The sequence below is a fragment of the Belonocnema kinseyi genome, chromosome 3, assembly GCF_010883055.1.
Source record: "Belonocnema kinseyi isolate 2016_QV_RU_SX_M_011 chromosome 3, B_treatae_v1, whole genome shotgun sequence".
Classification (NCBI taxonomy): Eukaryota; Metazoa; Arthropoda; class Insecta; order Hymenoptera; family Cynipidae; genus Belonocnema; species Belonocnema kinseyi.
In genome coordinates this window covers 117,908,123-117,931,986 of record NC_046659.1, presented here as the reverse complement: position 1 = coordinate 117,931,986, position 23,864 = coordinate 117,908,123, and the positions used below count along the sequence as shown (strand labels likewise).

At 30.5% G+C, this 23,864-nt stretch overlaps 2 protein-coding genes across 4 annotated transcripts in view; one reads left to right on the top strand and one right to left on the bottom strand.

Moving 5' to 3' along the window:
• LOC117169307 (RYamide receptor) overlaps nt 1-23,864 on the top strand; it is a 265,162-nt gene that overhangs the window by 74,599 nt on the left and 166,699 nt on the right. The gene's annotated exons all lie outside the window — the stretch shown is intronic.
• The window catches only part of LOC117169306 (arylsulfatase B), a 62,211-nt gene that overhangs the window by 21,209 nt on the left and 17,138 nt on the right, over nt 1-23,864 (bottom strand). Inside the window, exon 4 of the mRNA XM_033355617.1 lies at nt 2,617-2,869. Coding sequence (XP_033211508.1) covers nt 2,617-2,869 — 253 coding nt within the window. The remainder of the gene's footprint in view (nt 1-2,616; nt 2,870-23,864) is intronic.

The following is a 23,864-nucleotide window of genomic DNA, read 5'->3' as shown; positions in this document are numbered from 1 at the left end:
TAAAAAAAAATACGTGTCTCTTATTTTTCGATGTACTACAACATATTGCAGTTTCATCAAAATCGGTGAGGGACACCTGGGATAGTTTCCTTGTAAGTCATGTTAAGAAATTTCGATAGTACTCCTTACGTACCAAGAAAAATTATTCCAGAGTTCAAAAGGCCATACGAAATTGTTGAAAAACTTCGTTATGACAGGTACATTATTTCAGATATAAAAGGATTTCAAAATACACGAAAATGGCATCAGGTTATATGAGAACCCTTGAGTTCCGAAAAACGTTATTTAATAATTTTTTTTTTCACGTTATTAGCTTTTACTAATTATATCTACGATAGTCCGGGACGAACTAATTTCAGGATTGGCCGTAACATATTTCTGTCATCAAAATCGATTTAGTAGTTTTCGAGAAAAATGATTTGTTTATTAGTTTCATAGTTTCGGGCAGAAATATTCATAATTTCGGTCGGATATCCGGATTTCTTCTTTTTGCCAAAGACGGGTAGTGGGGGATAGTAAAAAAGAGAGGAGGGGATGTAGAGAGAGAAGGGTACAAGAAGAAGAATGAGAAGTGTGAGAAAATAAAGGTAGGGATAGGAAATGTGAAGAACGGGAAAGTAGGAAAAATTATAGTGAATAAAGAGGTAGTAGGAGAAGTAAGGAAAAAGAAGAAGAGGGGAAATAGTGCAAGGAAGCGGAAATAGACAAAGGGAAAATAGGACAAATATAAAGAGAAGGTGTGGAGGAAGCATAGGAAGTGAATGGACTGGAATAAGATGAAATAGGGGAAATGAGAGCAAGTAGAGAAACTTAGGTGATATTAGAGCAGAGGAACTAAAGGAAGTAAGAGGTAATAAAGGGTGTGAAAGTGAGGGAAATAATGTAAAATAAGGAAAGTAAAAGTGCGGAGGTATGAAAGTAAGGAGAAAAATCAAAAAAGGAAGTAATGGAAAATGAGCATTGTGAGATTAGTTGTATTTGGGTTAATAAGAAGATCGAAAGTAAGAAAAGTAAGTTGAAACGAGAAAAAGGAAGTAGCGGAACAGAGGTAAAATGAAACGAAAATGTAGGGGTGATGAGTGCAAATGAGAGAAGGAAAGTAGGCGAAAGTATGGAGAATGGAGGAGTAAGAATTATAAGGAGTAAGGTAAATCAAGAAACGGGCAAGTAGTGGCAATAGGGAAGTATAGGAGCTGATGAAGAGGAAGTGGGTTAAAAGAGAATGGGGAAGTAGGAGGAGTCAGAAGAAATAATGAGACGGAATGTAGAAGAATGAAGAAGAAGTGAAGGAAGTAGGAGAAGTAGAAGATAATGGTGGCGGGTAATCAGGTGAAGTAAGAGATAATTAATTGTGAAAGGAAGTAGAGGAACTTATTATATTTAAGAATAAAGAGGGGAGGAGAAGTTAGGTCTGATGAAGGGAGAGTAGGAGAAGGGAAGTGTTAGCTGTAGAAGCGAGGGGGGGGGGGGGATTATGAAAGAGGGCTATACAGTCTTTAGACGAAGTAGGAAGTTTGGGATGCGGTAAGCGAGGGTAAAGTTATCGGGGAAGAAGGAAAATGCAAAGGGAGTAAGGGAGTAGGGTAAAGGGGGTAGCGGAGTTTGTAATATAATAGTTTCCATGAAACTGCAATTATTCTATCGGACAATTGAGGTGTTAGTGGAAAGAGGCTTTAAAAAATACATCAAATTAATTCATTACATGTTTTTTTAAAGTAATCTATATCATTTTATACAATAATTTAAAAAATTGCAAAAAAAATGAAGTAAAAAAGATCTTTTAAAGAAGAGCCGTTGGAAACGGCATTCGAATTCACCATAAAAGAGTACTCAAGAAATTATAACTTTCATTCCACTGATAAAGGTGAGATTTTGATGACTAGTAAAATGAGAGTTGGAAAAGTTTCTTGGTGTTTATAGACTGGAAACGAGAGGCGAAATAGGGATATGTTGATATAATGAAACTTAAATGTACTCTTTGGATTAGAAAGGAGTTTTCTTCAGTTACAAGTGGATTCATATTGACATTTAACGAAGTCTAAAAAGGGAATGGAGGATTTCAAAATTAGGTCGTTCGTAATTTACAAGTTCCAAATGAAGGAGTTCAAGAATAAATACTTTTTAATTTTAATGAAACCTACCTATTTTTTTAAAATACCATATACTTAGGTATTCTTAGAAATTAAAAATAAGAAAGATTTTAATATCAGCAGGGCAGAAGAATGTAATTATTAATAACTTTGAGCATGGTATTATTGTTATTATATTATCACGCATTTGAGCAAAAATGAAGAAATTAGTATGGACGTGTGGACGTGCGGTCTCTCAGACCACACCATGCTTCTCATATATGCCCCTTTCCACTGGTTCAAAAGTTCAAAAATAATCAAAACTGATGAAAATGAATCAATTTCTTACCTACTTCAATGTCCTTTCATATACTTGCACAAGTATGATAACCAAAACTTCATAACTTATTTAATTAGATATAAATATTTGCAGTACTCTGTGAGAACTTAGATCCTTATTAATGCAAAAATGAAATCACTTTCGTACTTGAAGGTCAAGGATTACATTTGAAGAAACAAGATTTTTCAACTAGAAATCTTAACATACCTGCGTACAAACAACGAGCTTGGTTTGTATCACAGCCCAAATTTGAATAAATCGATGCCAATGGTGCTTGAAGTGGCATGTACGGATTCGCAGAATGCACTGCGGTATGTGCAATATATAAAAACAAGGGCTGACTGGTAGTGTGATTTTTTATTATTCCCACCGCTTCTTTGGTAAAAACTTGTGTAGAATATTGACCGTGAAGTTCCCACGCTGTATCTAATCCACGCCTCATATCCAAGCCCCATTGCTTCTAAAAAAATTAAAATCACATGATGACTTTGTGAAAGTCTTCGCCTGGGTTGGTTGCTAAGGAAATTTATTAGAGACCTTGGCCGGCTTAGTGTTGCAGAATAAACGTTTTATTCAAATTAGCAATACAGGAGTTCTAAATTATTCTAAAAATCGATAGCCCCCCCCCCCCTCAAACATTTATGCCGTCTCAGACAATTTCTAAATTAAATAATAGAATTAATATTTATTTAATAATAATTTTTTATCATCTAAATTAATAAAAAAGCAAGAGCAATAACAAACAAAAATTCTGCAAGATTTTAAATCATCTTTTAAGCCTAATGTTTATTATTTGAGATAACTGATTTCCAGTCAAAAACGTTAATATTACCTAAAATTGGTCGAAAATTGTAAATGTTATTTGAAACGTGATTTTTTAGATAAAAAATGCCAATTACCGACAAAAAACAATAACCTAATCCTAAAATTGTTATAAGATTCCAAATCTTATTTAAATTATAATAATTTTTGTTTGAAAGTACCAATTTTCGATTCAAAACGCCAACATAAGCTAAAATTAAAATTTAAGAAATTTAAATCAAATTTAAAATCCTATTTAACGTGCAATAATCAAGTTAATGTGCATAATTCCTGAAAATTAAACCAAGAATCCAAAGACCGAATTTGGAAAACCACCATAAAATGTTCCTCTTGCAATTTAATAAAAGATAAAAAATGTTCCAAAAAAATAAAATAAAATTCTTCTTTTGGACAAAAATAGAAAAGAAAAAGAAAAATTACCTTCGAATTTTTCTTTTTCTTTTCTATTTTTGGCAATAGGGACATTTTATGATGGTTGTCCGAAAATTACTAAACAAAAATAATTACTGCACCTAATGATTTTTTGTTCAAAAATACCATTTTTGGCGAAACACGAATATAAACCTAAAGTTCTTAAAATAGTGTACGCATTCTTTAAAATCAAATTATTTTTTATTAAAAATAACAAAAATTTCCTATGAAAAAAGAACAACGTTATTTTCAAATTTTTAAATCTTCCTAGAAATTCAATAATTTTCTTAATAATTTATTTCCTGTGGAAAATCTTAATATAACCTGAAACTGTGTAAAAATTGCAAATCTTATTCGAACTTTAATGATTTTTGTTTAACACTACCTTTTTGGCGTAAAGCGACAGAATAACCTAAAATTGTTCGAATTTGTCAATCTTTTTTTAAATAGTTTATTTAGTAAGAAAAATAATTTCCGGCGAAAAACACTAACATAACCCACATTTGTTTAAAAATTCTAAATCTTGTTCGAATTCTTATGACGTTTATTTAAAATATTAATTTTTTATGTAAAACGCTAACATAACCCAAAATGGTTTCAAGTTATAAATCTTCTTTGCAAAATATTTTTTTTGTATCCAAAATATCAATTTGCTTTGAAAGTTACTAACATAATCAAGAATTGTGAAAAGATGATAAATCTGGTCTAAATTATAATTATTTTTGGTTTAAAATACGGAAAACCCAATTCTGGACGTAAAATGCTAACGTAACCTAAAATTTGAACAAAAATTACGATCCTTAAAAATCCAATGATTTTGATGTAAAACCTCAATTTTCGTTAAAAGAAACATTAACAAAAATTAAAAATAAAAATTTCTAAAAATTTTAACATTTTCTAAACCTAATAATTTCTCATTAAAAATACCCATTTCTGATGTAGAACGCGAATATAACCCAAAATCGTTGAAAGTTGCGAATCTTTATGATTTTTATTTAAAATGTCTTTAGGGCGTCTTTAAATGTCCTGGGACATTCTTGGACATTGGCGTCTAAGTCCCAGGATCGTTATAAAAAGAAATTCGGACGTCCTAAAGACGTTCTATGTCTGGCCTAAAGTTGTCCCAAAGATGTCCGGAGGGCTGGTCCTAAAGATGCCCTAAAAAGACCATTTAAAGAGCCATTAAGTGTATGAAATTGAATTTCGAAGAAACAGAATATTATTGTAGGGCTTTAAAAAAGCAACATTTTTTTCTATCGACTATTTTCATATCGTGCGTTGCTTGGCTTAAAATGTTAATTATCGCTTGTTTTTTGGGGGTTTGGAAATGATATAACTTTTTTTAATTTTGATTTTATCGAAAAAAGTCGTTGAGATAAATTGTTCGTGTTTCTGAGCACTACGGAAAACCATACATAGAATTTTTCAAAGTTGTTATGCTTAAAAAAAAATTTTTATGATAACATTGTAAGGCTCCCCGAAAGAAACATCTATTTACTCGTGACTTATTTTCATATCATGCGTTTTTTGGCTTAAAATGATAATTTTCGTTTGTTTCTTAGGATTTGGAAAATGCTATAACTCTGACAATTTTGATTTTATTGAAAAAATGTCATATAAATAAATTGTTCATGTTTGAAACTACTATGAACAACCGTAAATAGAATTTCCAGATCTGGAAAAAACATGGTTTCGAAAATTTTGAAAATGTGCTCAGTCATTGAGTTTCTATACAAAATCGCTGGTTAACGAACTCGTTCTTTCTTTTTGAACCCTGAAAAAGTGTGCCGTAGCACACGTTACTACAGACTACAGACAGACAAACAGACACACTCATAAAAATAGTTTTTTTCTTACTTAGGGAGTTTCAAAACGTGGATATTTGATAAAAACCAACCATGTCAGATTTTACACAAAACCAATACAATAATCTGGTCACCACCATTTAAAGTTCGTTTAGGCACACCGTGATCCTATATAATATACTGAGTACGTCCGTAGGTTGTCCTTAGGACGTCCTTGATAACATCTTAAGGTCGTCCGTAGGACAACCTACGGACGTCCACAGAATTTGACCAAGGATGTCCTGTGGACAACTTACGGACGTCCACAGGATGTTATAAAGGGTCATGGTATACGAGTACCTAAACGAACTTTAAACGGGGCTGACAAGATTATTGTATTGGTTTTGTGTAAAATCTGACATTGTCGCTTTTCATCAAATATCCACGTTTTGAGACTCCCGAAGACAGAAAAAAACTATTGTTATGAAGGTGTCTGTACAGAAGATATTTATATGTGAATATATCATATATGAGGATATATGAATATCCGTAAAGAAAATTATTGAAATTTGAAAAAAGTGGTCTCAAAAATTATCAAAATATGCTCACTTTTTGAATTTGCATCCCTTTCAAAATTCCTCTCTTTTTAGTTTAAATTTCATGTTTGTTGGATTAAATCGCAATTTACTGGTTTAAAAGTGAACAATTTTATTAAGAATTTATTGTTGGATTAAAATTGTATTTTAATCCAACAAACTTGAAATTTTTACTAAAAAAAGATGAATTTTGAAAGGTAAAATAAAAATTAAAATGCAAAGTATTTAAATTTCAATACAAAAAACATTTCAGGGGGGAGCCTGCTTTGGAGGCTTCAAAAAATCGATTTTTTTTTGCATAAATGTCTTCCTAAACTATCCAAGAATGTGTCCATAAAATTTTACAAGCATCCTCGAAATATTTTTGGAGTTACAAAAGGAATAGTGAGTAAGCGACGAGCAGGTATACGATCGGCCGGGTCGCTAGGAGCGCGCGCAGAGTCGGCTTGAGCCAAGCTATACTAGCATTTGAGTTCAGTTTTGTTTTGTGTTTCGGTACGTGAACATCTTGCAACTATATGGACCAGGAATCGCCGATTAGCATACTTATGTGGTAAGTTGAATAAAATTACGATTTTTTATATACGAAAACTTTGACCCGCGATTTCTCGGTTTTCCATTTTCACGATTTTTCCTAATTGGAGGGAAAGATAGGGAAAAACCTAAACGTCCTATCGCAACGAGACAAAATGAATTGTATTCAGTATAAAATTTTCTTCAAGTTGAACCTAAAAAAACTTCAGAAAGTTGAGATTAACCCACTTTTCAAACAATCTAAAGTGATATTTTTTTTTCAAAAAAATAAATTTTTTTTTCATCTGGCGAGAAATTATTCAATTTTTCACTTATTATTGAATTTTCTTGGTTTAACTAGAAGCTACACTATTGAAGAATAACATTTTTTCTGATTTTTTGTTTCAGGTGGAAATTGCGATCTGCATTTGTCCCGCCGCACGACAAGTGCATAGTGGAGGCGCCTCGGCCAAATGCTTGTACTAGGCATAATATGATCTGTATTTGAATGAAAAAATTTGAGAAGACTGTTGAAATATGCTTTAATAAACCCTGGAAGTTTCATTTCAATCGGATATTTCATTCTTTCCCAAAAAAATTCTCGAAAAAATCGATTTTTTGAAGCCTCTAAAGCAGGCTCCCCCCTTACTTTCAGCAGGAAAATATTAATTTTAAATCATTCGTCAATTTTTCATAAAAGCCTGCAAGTTTTCAACGAAAAGGATAAGTTCTTAATAAAATTGTTCACTTTTGTACCAGTAAATTGCATTTAAATCCAATCTATTATAATGATGGACTTCAAATATAATGCTCAGAAATTATATATATACATTTTTATATTAGGCGACAGGTGCAATATATCCGTATGCTTTCTGAAAATTGTAACAGAACCAATAAAATTACTTCAATGTTCGTATGAATTTTATTTCATTTTATTATGTATGTACAATGCATATTTATTTTATTTCATACATTGTATGTCAGAAGAGTAATAAATGTACCAAAATATTTATGTGAATTGATTCTTATTACATTTCATCCACATCTTCCGAAAATCACCTCTATAATGTAACAATTTTAAATCATTGAATACTTCTCAAAACCTTAGAATAGTGAATATAGGAGTAAAACAAATTTTTAACCAAGAAGAAGTTATTGTCGAAATATTTAGTTGCGAAAAATTACTTGAAAAAAATTTTAATTTAATTTAAAATTAAATTTAAAAATTACTATAAAAAATCTGGAATGCTTGAAAAAAAATTTATCAAAAAGATTTCTTTTAAATGGCAGTATTTACAGGCGTCTTCATATTCTGAATTGTCTGCTTAATTAAGTATAGTCAAAGATTAAGTTTTTCAAAGCTCTGTAGGCTTTGAGGTACACATTCTCATCGTGACACTCGCGCTGCGCGCTTGATTTCCGACAGACATTTGTAAACAGGTTTTGTTGGATTTTTTTTCTCGTAACTTTCGTCGTTTTTCCACACATTTTTTTTTTATTTTTTTTCAACGTCATTTTTCACAAATAAAACAAAAAGTACGCGTCCTATCAAGAAGTAATTCTTAACGAAGTTGTAGATCTTTTTTGGGATAATCATTGTTGTTAATTCATCTTTTTTCATATCCTACATAGTTTGGTCACAAAATGGAATTTTTTATTTTCCATTATTTTTTGTGCAATCAAAATTTGAAATTTCGATTTTTGAAGAAAATCCAAAAATTGGTTATGATAATCTTGTAGGGCTTTCGAAAAGAAATAATTTTCTTCTTTGACTTTTTTTCATATCGTGCGTTTTTCGGCTTCAAATTTTGATTTTCGGTTGATTAAAAAAATTTTGAAAACGCTATAACTCTGAGAATTTTATTTTTATCGAAAAAAAGTCATTCAGATAAATTGTTTTATCTTTTTAAAACTAGTAATATCCGTACATAGAATTTTCAAATTCAGAAAAAAGTGGTTTAAAAAATTTTCAAAATGCGCTCACTTTTTGAATTTTTATCAAAAATAGCTGGTTCACAAACTCCTCCTGTCTTTTAGGCCCTTAAAAAAGTGTGCTAAAGATGAATTTGATTCATTCATTTTTTCGAGAGTTATCATGTTTACGGACGGACAGACGGACAGACAGACAGACGCCATAGTAAAAACTTGATTTTCGGATTCAGGGAGTCTCGAAACGTGGAGATCCGTTGAAAAAGTGTGATGTCACATTTCCGACAATTCTAATACTTTCTCAATAACAAATGATGAGAATGTAAAAAAATTATTTCCAATAAAAATTGGAATAGTTATATTTTCAGTTCTAAACATGAATTTTCGGTTAAGAAAATAAATTTGTATATAAAAACTTATTTTCCGACAAGGAGATTAATTTTTTGCACCGAGCAACAAAGCTTTTTCACAAAATACATGAAACGCCAACCAAATATTTGAATTTCTAGAGAAATTCTCCATCTACTATAAACCTAGCCTACAATAAATGTCCATCGAAAAAAATAAAATTTTATGTAGAACATATAAATATTGATTTAAAGTTATTCAATCTTTATTAAGGACATTCATTCTCAGCCAAAAAAGAAACCAGATGTTTCACAAAATACATGAAATTTCAATGAAATGAAATGAATTTTAAATAAGAAAGAAGAATTAGTTATCAAGAAGGTTAATAATCTACCGCCTAAGACAAATTTTCAACCCAAAAAAATTATTTTTTTGAAATTGTTACATTTTCAACGAAATAATAGTCCCACCATAATTCTTTCCAGTCATTTGATTCCTTTCATCCAGACATTGTTTCATAAATTTTATTCATTCCTATATACTATACGTATATACTGTACGGATGGTGAAAGAATATACTTTTTTAATTTATTTATATTCTTCTAATGAAGGTTCTAATAAAATAGGCTCCTTCTTTTGTTTCTCATAAACGACACATTTCGAATTTCGCGCTCGTTTCACTTACTTCTCTGGATGACCACGGAGGGCGCTAAATGTCAAAACCCTTTTTCAATTTGCTTCAAGCCATCTCGTATCCGGTGTATGTGTGTGTGTGTGTGTGTGTCAGGGGATGAGATGCGCAAATTAAAATTCGCCGGCGTGCGCGCGCACCATGCCGATAGAAATCTCAGAGTATGCTCAGTGGAAAAAGCCTGACCGGGTTAAGACTATTTCAAGGTTCAATTTGAATGATTTAGTCTCTGAGATAGTCTGAGAGATTTGGGTCCTTTTCAAGGTCCTTTTAGTGGTCCTTTTAAGAGTGATGTGACGGTGATATAATGTTTCTTTTGTATTCGTCACGTAACGGACGGGCAGAGTTATTTACTGTAGTTGGCCGTCGCTAACCCGACTCTCCTTTTTAAAATTTTTCTTTAAATTATTAACAATTTGTTTTTAATTGATGAATTTTCTCATTATACTTATTCATAATTATAACTTATACCCTAATATACAATTTTCTAGGTGAATTAAAATTTTTTGTCTTTTTTGGCGTATCTCATTCCATTTACGAGAAACGTTGTATTCATTCTAATTTTAAACATTTATAAAAAAAAGTTAAATATCTGAAAACATCGAAACCCTTAGATTCCGAATTATTATGTTTTACGCTGTTAGCTATAAAATTTAAAAAAATCTATTTGTAAACTTAAATCCGAAGGCTTAACAAAGGACCCTTGAGTGTCGGCTAATCTATTGATATAGCCTCTCTGCTTGTTATTTATGATCGAATTCGTATTTCAATTTCAGCCTCTCTGCTTGTTATTTATGATCGTATTTTTATTTCAATTTCAGAGAGGACATTTTAAAGCCTTTAAAAACTTTAAACGATCTATCTGGACCATTAAAAATATCTGAGTGCCTGCGGAGAATTTCTCAGAGCCTCGAGAATCTTTAGCATATATTTTCTATATATATTATATATTTTCATATATTTCTATCGGTAGAACAGTCCTCAAAAGTACTTCATTAAAGAAATTTGATTCTTTTAATTTAGCAGTATTTCCTAATTCAAATCGTAATGTTTTTTGTTAATGTTTTGCAGGTAATCCTAGTAAAGGACTCATCATTGTCATAAAAAGACCAATTTATCGATTTTAGGGTTGTGGTATTTCATATTTCACACGTGATCTAGTGGAACTTCTATGCGCATTAAACTTAAACTTTGAACGGAAATCACATAGGATGCCTCCATGGTGTCTTTATGATGACTTTATGATATCTCCGTGTAATTCACAAATTTATGATAAAACAGCTTTTCCACTTTTAGAATAGTTTCGGGCTTACTCTAGAGGATGTTTTTGGTTTCGTTCACATTTTCACAATAAAACTTAGAGAAATCTCATAGCCGCTTCAAAGATGTCCTAGCGACATCCTTACGACATTGTTTCCCAGATATCCTTTCAAGACGTCCTTAAGACGGCGAAATTCCAGACATAGGAACTTTTAAAGATATCTTTAAACCTTACTGATAATGTCAAAGTCGCAGTGTGTCTCTGAGGTTACAATATTGTAATTTTAAAAAATTGTTAAAAAACTTATTAATAAGCATAACTTAAATTTCCCGAAATATTTGCAACTTCCGTTTTATTAAATTACGGTATTACCAGCGCAATGATTAAAATCACCGCAGTAATTGGTGCGCAGTAAATCATGCAAACCCGCAGTAATACCCATATTAAATTTTTTTTATAGATTCGCATTTTTCACGTAAATCTGATTTCTTTTTAGGGTGTCACGACTGAATAATATTAATTAAATGCCAAATATCTGTATATGTTTTTTATATTTTTTCGAAAGTTTAAGTGTTCTTTGAATAAGGTTTCTTTTTTTCGGAATATTGTTATTGAAGGAGATAATTTGTAAATTTAATTTTAAAATTTTTTAACTTAAGATATAAAACACTTCTAAGTAATAAAAATTCAATCAGGTTTAAAATAATAATAATTACGAGATTTTTAAGCTATATTGTCGAAGTACTTTTTTGTTTAGAAAAAGGTTAGGATTCTAATCAACCGGAATAATTGAGTTGATGGATGCAACAACTCGACAAGCGCTCGAAACCGCGTAGAAGTATTGTCCAGCCGGGAAAATCTATCAATCAGAAAAAGTGACTGAAACGTAAAACAAAATATACATTGGTATTCAGCTTGACGCGGGCGACAAATTTTTTTATGAAACTTTTTCATTCGATAATTATTACTGAAGATAAACAATAAAAACTTGTAAAGTTTCCGATCAAAAATCGGTGTTTTTTAAAATACAACTCGCGATTATTCAGCCGTTTGTTAATAAAAATGATTTGAATTTGTATGGTGTATTCTCAATATATAAGCAATGACTTTAAACAAAGCACTTTGTTTAAAAATCTAATATGTTTTTTTGTTTGTTTGATAACAAAATGATTCCCAACGAAATCCACGTTTTGCCAACTTCGACCAGTGGGGCGGTCATAAAAAAAATGTTGTTGAAATAACTCTTTATGAAAAAGTTGTTCACTAGACTTAAAAAGAGTTTTTCTGAAAATTTTAAGAAAATCTGTCAAAAATTGTGGAAATGGCAGCGAGTTGAAGTCAACACACGCTGCCGCTGGAGCATTTTTTTGCTCTTTGCAAAACGTGGATTTCGTTGCGAATCATTCTGTTATCAAACAAATAAAAAAACATATTAGATTTTTAAACAAAGTGAGTTGTTTCAAATCATCCGATCGATTGATTTTCCCAACTGGACAATACTTATACGCGGTTTCGAGTGATTTGACCGATCAGCCTCGCTTAAGAAAACCAAACAAAAAGAACTGCCTATCGAATTGAAAAGATGTCAATTTGTACCTAGTTAGACACACACAACGACGAAAGTTTTTCAAATATTTTGATTTGTTTTCAATAAAAATATAATATAAATTTCTCATTTACTCAGTCCATTCTAGTGCAAATTTCTGAAAATATTTTTTCGTATAAGAACAATTTTATTCATTTTAAAGGAAAAGGATTTAAAATATTATATTTGTATCTGAAAAAAAGTTGTGGAGATTTATAAATTTTGCGGTTTATTTTCTCAGATATTCTCATTTGTTGCTTAACTACAGATTGATGGTACCCTCAATTTGCAGAAAAAGCCGACCATGACTCTTTCCATTCTATTTTTGACCCTATACTTCCCTTCGAATGATCGAAGTTGGGTGGGACTGACGTTATAACAGTACTCACCACCTTCAGACAAATTCGCTTATTACTTTAGACATTACTGGTTGTAGACTTTGAACTCTGAATAGAATACAAACAATAGCATAGCCTCAGATTAGATTGATACTTTGGTGGACAAAAGGCATGCCCCGAAAATGTTTCAGACGATTAATGGAAACAGGTTGCCGGGATTGTTAGAGGTGTACATGGCCTGAAGGAAAGACAATTTCGAGAAACAATGCAGAAAGAAAGCTAGATATTTTATGTATAACTGAAGCAAAGAAAAAGGAATGTTAAATAGATTTTAGTCTTTTCTTCTCGAAATCTAAGAACGATAAGTTCCGAAGACGATGATTGAACATCAACATGTGATTTACAAAATCGATATATGCTAATAGCAAAAAAGCACATTCGTTGACTGATGTACTGCTTCCAAATGCTTCAAAAGCTTTGAACATACGGAACGTATTTAGGAATGCATTTTTATAGGGAAACAAAGTTTTCAAAATGCTGCTTCCTGCGTGTTCTGGTTTGTCTCTTTCTTTTTCTATCAAGTTTAATAGCACATAGAATTCAGCATTAGATGGCAATGTCAATCCTATTTTCTAAAGCGGTTTTAAAATATCTCGATCAAACGCCATTGTGTTAATTTCCTCAAAAGCGGAGAGCCACGTCAGAACCTCACTATTTTCTTCAAAGCGGTTCTTCAATTAATTTTATACATGTTCTATGACCTCTAGATACGTACATTGTAATGAGGTTGCTTGCTACCCTTCTCCTAGAGTTTCCATCAGAATTGAATCGTTTAAACATGACGATTGTTGACATTTGTGGCTTGCAGGGGTTGGTTGGTTTTTAAAAGACTTCATTGTATCTTCTGTCAACTGAAGGTATTTACTGAGTTGTTCATCTGTTCGAAATTGATCAATCGTGGTTGATACTACTTCGATGACGCTCATTGCTGTCTGAAATCCAACATCCCGTTTCTGCAGAACTTGATTTGCTGGTTCCAGTATACTTAATAAGTTGTGCAGAAAACGGAGCAAAGAGATACAAAAAAATTCCATAACAGAATTTGCTAGTCCCGTTGCAAATAGCGTCTTGTAGAGTGTCCGTTATGATTTGTATTATCTCGTTCTGTATTTGCGGGGAAGTATACAGGGCATTGACAGGAATTATTTCTGGACATTGATGCAAGTAGTCGCCTTTTTCTAAAGTTTACTGAAATAGATTTTGAAACAGATCGAGTACCACATTTTCTTCAACATCAAAATTACAGCGAAACGGAAGTTCTTCCATAATAGCATGGAATTGATGTGAATCGTGCTCGCTTCATGTTTCTAAACCCTTTTTCTGAACTCAAGGCTGTTATGCACTTTGAAATCCAACGGAGCAGAATACATGATCTCTATTACCCATTATAAATTGACGAAATGGATAGCAAAACACTTTATCACATTCTCTCGAATGTTCAATCCATTCAAATGTTTGTAACCAACTTGATTGACATGACCTGCCATCACTTTGCTTCGAGAATGTGTAGTCTCGAAAATCGTGCGCAATTTTATCTTTGCCCTCATGTGATATATCAGACGAGTATTTGTCCGAAAGGCTGAGAGAATTGATGAATGTATGTGCCGAGATTGGGAAAGTTCGAATTGATTGGAAAGAGACAATTATCGTTCTCATCCACAAGGGTAAGCGTGGTAAAAGTAACTGTAAATAAATTGCAAAAGATCTCGGAAATCGAATATGGATTTATCCCAGGAATATCATCTACAGATCAAATATTTAGCTGAGCAGATTAATTGTTGGCTCTTAAAATCAATAATAACAATATGTGCTGGTAGTGAAGCGAATAAGAGAGTGAATGGATAACTGATTGATTGGTTTGATATTAAGCGTGGGGCTAGACAAAGATAAATCACGTTTTTTTGGCTATTTATTGAATTCCTGGTAAAGTGTCTGAGAATGGCCCTCTTCGACGAAGAAGGTGTGGATCTCGGAACAGTAACGGTACGTGTGTTAGCGTTTGCAGATGATAAAGTTGATTCCGCAAAATCATTCGATAATTTTCCGAGAATGTTGAGCAGAAATACTAACATGAGGAACATAAATCGTAAGATTGACGTAAACAAAACAAAAATTGTGGTGTTTGAAAGGAGGAGTGAGAATGCAGTATTTAACATTGCCTTAAAGTCTAACGAAGCGAGGATAGAGGAAGTTGATGATTGCGTGTATCTTGGAAGTATATTTGTTACTGTCAAGAAGATCGATGGAGTGATAGCGAGGCGTATAAACAAGGGTGGGAAACGGTTGACGGCAGTGTAAGAGCCATTATCCAGAAGTGAAGCTTACATGAGAAAATGTATGGACGTAAAGGAAGCTAAAGTTTTATGCCAGAACAGGAAAGTGTGGAGAAAAATAGCTTCAAAGGAATGTGTGCTAAAAAGTGTCCGCGGAATGAGAGACGCCTAATTCGAACGATCCTGGATACTCATGGTCCCCAACCAAGATCAAAAAAGTTACATTTGATTTCCTATAAATTCAAAATAAGTTCCTATGTAATGTATTATTAGCAAAAATAATAAATGCATCGAATTCAAAGTATTTATTTATAAGCTCTTAATTTTTTAATAATTGTATTCACTAGTTCAATTCAAATATTTTCTATCCTAGAATGTTTATCTTAAATCTTTCAAAAGTTTGAATAAGGGTTCAAACAATTATAAAATGTTTTTTAAAAAACGCCGTTCGTTAGCCAATCTGATATTAAGTTATCTTTATTATCTGGAACTGAAACATAAGAGAAATATGTTAATTAATTTTTTCCTAATGGTTTCATTGACGTCGAAACCGAATTTAAGAAAAAAGGAAATTGTAGCGACAAGCAGAGTCTGCAAGTTAATTTTAATATTCGAGTGAATACAAACTTCGGGTTCAATTGCTCTGCACTTTCCATAATGAACAGACTTAAGTGGAAATATTCCTTACCTGCTAATACAATAGGTTCTTGACTATATTTCCAAGTAAATGCACAATTTAGAGCGACCTCCTTATTAACACTAGAATTAACTCAAACATCTGCTGGTTAAATCCTGATTCAAGAGAGATCCACTCTGTACACATAGTGCGCTTTAAATAATACGCGGAGAAAAGTGGATAGTCAATAGTCAAACTTGGAATTTTGAAATGTAGACAGTCAGTTTGATCTTGCAGATAGCCATAATTTGTTCTTCATAAGGCAGGATTAACAATCAAATCGGTACTCTAGAATTGTCAATCAAAAGTGGCTGCTTTACAATTTCTACCAAACTGCGAATTCTAAGAAAGTCGACCAACAACTTGCTCAAAATTTCGTTACCCGTTGAAAAAGAAGCAAGACTTGAAGGATTTGTGATACGCATTTATATCGCTTTCTACATTTGCAAGTGTTAAAAATGTTACAATTCAGTGTAGTTTCACCGTTTCCATAGCCTCTCGTAATCAAAGCAATATATTTTTAAAGTGTTTGTGCATGTGCACAACATATCTTAAGCACCTTACTCTTCAACAGTGGAATATTCTTTCAGACATAATGAATTTTATATCGCTTTTCACGTTTTTCATTTTTCGTTCAATAATTTAAATTTCCGCCTCTCTTCTCTCTGGATATCATGAATATATATGTAGGTAAGAACTGGACAACAAATGCTAAAGTTGACTCTCTGGTATGCTTAACTTAGCGTTTTAAAATAGAAAACTATAACTCTTACAGAAAATAAATTAAACCACAATTAATTAATATTGAGCAATACGAATATTAAAAGCAATTCAATTGGTTTTTCAGTTTTTACTTTGATTAGGAGAGTAAAAATAACTGAAGTTCAAAATGATTTTGTAAGACAATGACCTAAAACAAAATTAAAACCCTAGTTATAATGAGGTTTACCAGGATCGTTCACTTTTCACTCTAGGATAGTGAAGCTAACTATCAAATTTTGAGACTTCAATAATCTCTAATTTAAAAAATATATTACGCTACAAATGAGTTTAAGATGGTGAATCAAGATACATTGAGTAAATATATAGAGCAAAAAAAAATTTAAATATAATTGGTAAAACTTGATCTACTTAACTTTCATGTAAGCAAACTTGACGAGAATGTTATTGAGCATAGTCAATTTGAATAAAAGATTAATATTTTTATATGTTTCATTTCTTTTGGCTACCCTGCACAGAATCATCAACCTACAAACAATGATCACCTTTCCCTTCTTACCCGTTTTTGTTGATATTCATATTAGTTTTTTACATAAAATAGCTTTCATTGTTTAAGAAAATAGTGACGTTATGAAATTTCTGTTTTAAATTACATATCAGAAGTGTAATTATGGAAAAACCGTTTCCGCGAAAACAGATGAAAAAGTCTTTGACAGATATTAAACACTTGTAGCATAGTTTTAAATAGTTTAACCAAGAAAATATTATGTTTTTGGACCTTCAAAATAGAGTCTTACGCCTCTATTGGACAATAATCTACAAACAGTATAATTCCCAAGGGAGTTTTTTTTGTAAAGAGCCGTAAGTCTTCCAGGTACATTTAACGAATAACTACGAATATATCATTTTAACTAAACAAAATTTTTTTCGTTTGGTTTAACTTTTCAGTAATGTATAGTATATGATATACGTATAATAATATGCGCTTACAATGAGTCAAGAATAACTGCTGTTTACTATTTATTTAAATTTTTTCATGAAAGTGCTTCATTTTTTTGGCGGAATTAACTTGAAATTTTTTTCCAGAGACTTCTTGCTACCATATTTTTCGTAGTGATAGAAACTGTTAATTATATTAACAATTCTTATAAACAGATGCAAATTTTTACCATTTATCCATGCAACTTAAATTATCATTTTCTTTCATAAAATAATTTTTGCATTAAAACTATCATGATTCATTAAATAAAATTCAGCTACTTCCTAAATAATAAAAAGTTTATAAAATGAAAAGGAGGAAAATGAAAACAATATGGGAAAAAGAACTTTCTTTTGACATTTAGTTAAAGACTAGCCTTAATATTTTTAATGAAAAGTGATTATAAATTTTTTTTAAACTTTTGACCAAATTAGTTGAGTTTATTATTTTAACAACAATTTAGGAAATAAAAATATTTTACCAAAGGTTTGAGCTACTTTCACATTTTGTTTAATCTTTCAAATTTTTTTAAATCTTTGGAAAAACCTAGAGATATTTTGAAAATCTTTCATTTTTGAAATCCTTTCAAGTCGATCAATTCTTTTGAACACATTGTTCAAGATTTAGTTAAAATATTTTAAAACCGCCTAAAATCCTGTAAAGTTGCATGAAATGTGATGATAACACAGCCACACAAAAAAAGTGTGCGGATCTGGTAACAAGACACACGTATTCCTATGGATTTTGGGGCGCTGAATTCAAATTCAGTATCAAAAATCACCCATCGCGTCATGGTTGAGCCATAACCTCAAAAAATGACGAAAAATCATGCACTGAGGCAAATAAATTTCAAAATAATGCCAGTGATGCAAATTTTCACTTCAAAAACATGTCAACAACTCTAAAGGATCAACCCTTGCCTGTTATTAACTTATTTAACATAACTTTACCCAACAGAACCTGACCTCACCTAACCTGAATTAACAGAAATTTATTGAACTACACGTAAAGCTCTGGAAGCATATTTTCCCAGTATCAAATGTCGAATGGGTACCGTAAACACAACGAGACAACACAATGAGTTTAATTGTGTTACGTGAAGTTAAGTTAGATTAGGTTAGGTTAGGTCAGGTTTTTTTAGGTTAGGATAGGTTTGACCCCTTTGCAGGTTAAGCCCAAGCTGGTTCAAACGGTACCGCAAACACAACGGGACAACACAATCAGTTTAATTGTGTTTCGTGAGGTTAGGTTAGATTAGGCTAGGTTGGATTTATTTCTAGGTTAAGCTCGAGTTGACCCATTCGATGTAGCACACATTTGCTACTAGGAAAATATGCTTCCAGAGCTTTACGTGTAGTTCAATAAATTTCTGTTAATTCAGGTTAGGTGAGGTCAGGTTCTGTTGAGTAAAGTTATGTTAAATAAGTTAATATCAGGCAAGGGCTGATCCTTCAAAGATTTCGACATGTTTTTGAAGCGAAAATTTCCATCACTGGCATTATTTTGAAATTTATTTGCCTCAGTGCATGATTTTTCGTCATTTTTTGAGGTTATGGCTCAACCATGACGTGTTGGGTCATTTTTGATACCGAATTTGAATTTAGCGCCCTAAAATCCATAGGAATACGTGTGTCTTGTTACCAGATCCGCACACTTTTTTTTGTATGGCTGTGTAATCCGTGAAATTCGTTTAAGTCTGTTTAATTTTTCAAAAATTCCTTAGAATCCTTTAAAATACACTAAATTATTTTCAATCATTAAAAAAAAATTGAAATCTTTTTAAATATCTTAATATCTTTTTAATTTGTCGATATTTATTCACACTTTTTTTTAAATTTCAATTTTTGGAAATATCTTGCAACATTTTTTTGGTCATTTCTTCTCTTTGAAAATTAATTTTCTGGTCTAAAAATTTAGCTTAGCCATTTTTGGTAGAAAGTTAAACGATTTTAGTTGACAATTTAATTATAAAATTTTTTATTTAAAATGAATTTTTTTTTAATTCAATTACTTGATTAAGAGTTCATTTCTTCAACTAAACCATTACTATTGCATTATTAGTGAAAACTTAATCGAATCAATCTTCTTAATTTAAAATTCAACGTTTTTGTTAAAAATTAATCTGCTCTGTTACAAATTCAATTTATTAGTTGAAAACTTAACTTTTTCGTTGTAAATACGTTTTTTTTTGTTTACGAAAATCAAATTTTCCACCTGAAAATGTAACTATTACATTTAAGCCTGAAAATTTAACTAATCCATTTTCGGCGATGTAAGAGAAATTAGGGAGTTTCCATAAAGGATGTTAAAGTTTTAGGGTGGGGGGGTAGCCGAATTGTGACAGTCTGTGACAATTTTACAGACTCCCATTATTAAAATGTGGCAATAGGGGGGAGGGGGGGGCTCGAAATTTCGGCAAAAAAGTTTGACATCCTTTATGGAAGCTCCTTTAAAGTACGGTGTAACCAAAAAGTTCAATTTTCAACAAAAGAGATGAATGTTAAATAATGTAATAAAATCCTCCATGAAACCATATTGATTTTACTCCACTAAACATTTGAATTCTTAACCAAAAAATATTAAATTTCTATCAAAAGATGCATTTTTAGAACCATGTCAACCAAGAAAGATTTCATTTAAATTCTCAACCGCAAAATATGAATTTTCAAAAAATAAGTTGATTTTAAACCAAATAGTTGAATCTTATTGAAAAATAAATGAACTATCAAGCTAAAAAGACGAATTTTCAATAAAATACGTTTAATATTTTATAAGAAAGGATTAGTTTTTCACAAAAAAGTTAAATTTACATAAAGTAGTTCAATTTTTAACCAAAAAAGATTATAACATTCAATCAAAACAAGTTGAATTCAACAATTGAATTTTCAAAAAAATATTATATTTTTTAATTTAAGAATAATAGTAATAGTACAATAATACTATTTACAAATTTTAGAAGCCAGAAAGACGATTCTTTTAGAAGTCTGTTGAATTAAAAAAAAAGTTTATTTTTAAATAGAATAGATGACTTTTTGACCAAAAAATATAAATACTCAATCCAAAGGACGAATTTTTTATTCGCAACAGTTTAATTTTTGACAAAAATTACATTTTTTTAACCAAATAGTCGAACTTTTAACTTGCAAAGATGAATTTTCGACAAAAAATATAATTACTAAATAGGAAAGATATTAGCTACCAAAGAAGAATTATTTTCCATGCAAAAATACTATTTTTCGACTAAAAAAAAGTGATTTTTTTAACAAAATAGTGGAACCTTGAACATGAAAAAAGGTATTTTGAACCTTAGGTTCAAATTTTCAGAAAAAAAACTTTATACAAAAACCAAATAGTTGAATTTTTAAGCTAACAAAGAGGAATATTTTTGCAAACAATTCAATTTTCAACAAAAAGTTTATTTTTAAATAATAGTGATGATTCTTTGACCAAAAAAGATGATTTTTTAAACCAAAAGGATGAATCCTCTATTTAAAGCAGTTTAATTTTCGACAAAAAAGATTAACTTCAACAAAATAGTTGAATTTATAAATTATAAAGATGAGTTTTCCATCAAATGTTCCAATTTTCGAACACAAAGAGCTTAGACTTTAACTAAAATATAAATAGTTGAACTTTAAATCTAAAAAGACTACTATTTTTCAAAGAAAATTAAATTTTTAACAAAAAATTAATTTCTAAATAAGAAAGATGAATTTTTAATTCAAAAGAAAGAAATTTTTAACGAGTTAACTTTCAAAGAAAAAGATAATTTTTTAACAAAATAGTATAATTTTTAACTAACAAATATGAATTTTAGATAAAAAGTTTCATTAATAAGTAGGAAAGATGCGTTTGCTACTAAAAAAGATAAATTTTAAATGCAAAATGACAAATTGTCTATGAAGAAAGATTATTTCTTTAACGAAATATTGAAATCTTGAACTTGCAAGGATGAATTTTTAGCTAAAGAGACGCATCTTTTGCGAAGACAGTTCAATTCTCAAAAATAAAGTTCATTTTTAAATTTCAAAAAATGACTTTCTGACCAAAAAAAATTAATTTTTAATCCACAAGGTCGAATTTTTTATTCTTAACAGTTAAATTTCTGACAAAAAAGATCAATTTTCACAGAAAATTCATTTTTTAATAAGAAATATAACTTTTTGTCCACAAAATATGAATTTTGAATCCAAAAAGACGAATTTTCTATTCAAAACAGTTTAATTTCCGACGAAAAACATTAATTTTACCAAAAAGTTCATTTTTAAATAAGAATTATAACTTTTTGACCAAAAAAGATGAATGTTCAATCCAAAAACGAATTTTCTATTCCAAAGAGTTTAATTTCCGACGAAAAACATTAATTTTACCAAAAAGTTCATTTTAATCTAAGTTCATTTTCAATCTAAAAGGGCGAATTTTCTATTCAAAGCAGTTTAATGAATAACCCCTCCACGGTTGGGAAAGCATTCAAATATCTTCTCAATATAGGATAGGGTGACGTCCCATCAAAACTGTCATTTTATCCATATCGTGATATACGAATGCTTTTAAAATATACGAAGAAAATATTTGAAAAAGATTTTTCATTCCTCACAACGTTAGGAAAGCCGTAAAAGCATAAATTCTAATTATTCCTCTTATTTTCTCGGTAGTTGTCGACTTTGCACATCATTAAAACAAAAAAGTATTTTTTAAGTATTTTTATATTTTTAACCAGGAAGGGCGACTTATCTATAATACAATATGAATTTTAAATCTAAAGGTCTACTTTTTGAACAAGCCAGATAACTCTAACAAAATTGTTGAATTTCAGAAATTCAATCAAACTATTATCAAAATAGATTTATTTTTGATCCCAACAGTCGAATTTTCAAACAAAAAAGATAAAAATAAAAAAAAAATTGCATCTTCAACCCATTTTTCATACCGAAAAGTTAACTGTTAACTGTTTACTTTTTAGTTTTTACATTTTATTCTAACTATTTCGTTGAAAATTCTTGCCTTTTCCTAAACTTGTCTTTTTTGTTCATAAATTGTAAATAAATTAATCCTGCATTTAAATATTTGATTTAAAATAACCATAAAGCCTGTATTGACATAAGGAAAGGTACGAATTAGATCAATTATAAATATTGATTTAATTAGTGAAAGTTACTGATAAGATCAATTTGTCTTTATCGGTAAAAAATAAATCTTTTTGGTTAAAAATTCGTCTCTTGAATTAAATTCAACTGTTTTATATTTTTAATACAAATATTTTTATGCTGAAATATCAAATATTATAGTTTCTGTTGAAAAATGTGACTTTTTTATTAAATATTTAAGTACTTAGTTCAAAGTTAAACTAATTTTTTTAAATGATGATTTATTAATTTATTAAAAATTCTTCTGGTGAAAAATTGAACTGTTTTATTAAAAATTCGTTTTTTTATTAAAAATAATTTTGTTGTTTGACAAGTGAACTATCACATTTCTAGCTGAAAAATTATATTTTATAGAAAAAAAGCAACTATTTGATTAAGGAATCCACTATTTTATCGATAATTCATATTTTTCGGTTCAAAATTCAGCTACTTGAAATTTAAACTAATCTGTTAAAAATCATGTTTTTTGTTGTTGTTAATAATTCATCGTTTTAGTTAAAAGTTTATTTTTGTGGTTTCTAATTTATCGTATTTCTCGTAAATTCGTTGTTTTCACTGAAATTGATTTTTTAAATGAAAATTTGTCTGTGCCCTTAAAATTTATGATTGATTCCTACTCTCTGATGAATTCTGAATAATGTAGTGAAACGCGGAATTATTTTTAACATAGTATTGCCTTTAAATATTCGGATTGACAAAAAGCTGAATTTATCCAATGCTAAATCAATAGGGAACTTTAAAGTATTCATCCCACTTCCATATATTAACCGATTTGGCTCAAATTTGGAGATCATTTTTTTGACATTAAAAAACCTGGGAGGTAATAGCAGAAAAATTCTTTTAAAAATTCCACCAAGTATCAATAAGAAACATTTTATCTAAGATTTTATTAAAGTCCAAAAACCAAAACTTAGGACAAAAATTAACAAATTTTGTTTAACTCTATCCTAGAAATTTATTCGTTGGAAAAATCCAGTGCTTTTGGAACACACAATGATGCTCATCAGGGAAATGATAACACAGGCCAACAATTCTCAGAACCAGAGACCAGACCTACTATACCCGAAAGTTTTTGCTGCGCTGAATCCGAATCTGACCTCAGAAAAATTCCATCACCCTCAGTTTTCGAGATATTCTAACCTAAAAGGGTCAAAAACCCGTTATTTTGATGTGTTCGAGGCCCCGTAACATCGCGAAAAAAAATTTTTTCACAAACTGAGAATGGCATCGTAAAGAACTACTCTTTACCTTCAAAATGCGATGTCTAACTTTTTGATAAGATTTTTCATAGCCGAGATATGGCGGATTCAAATATGAAAAAT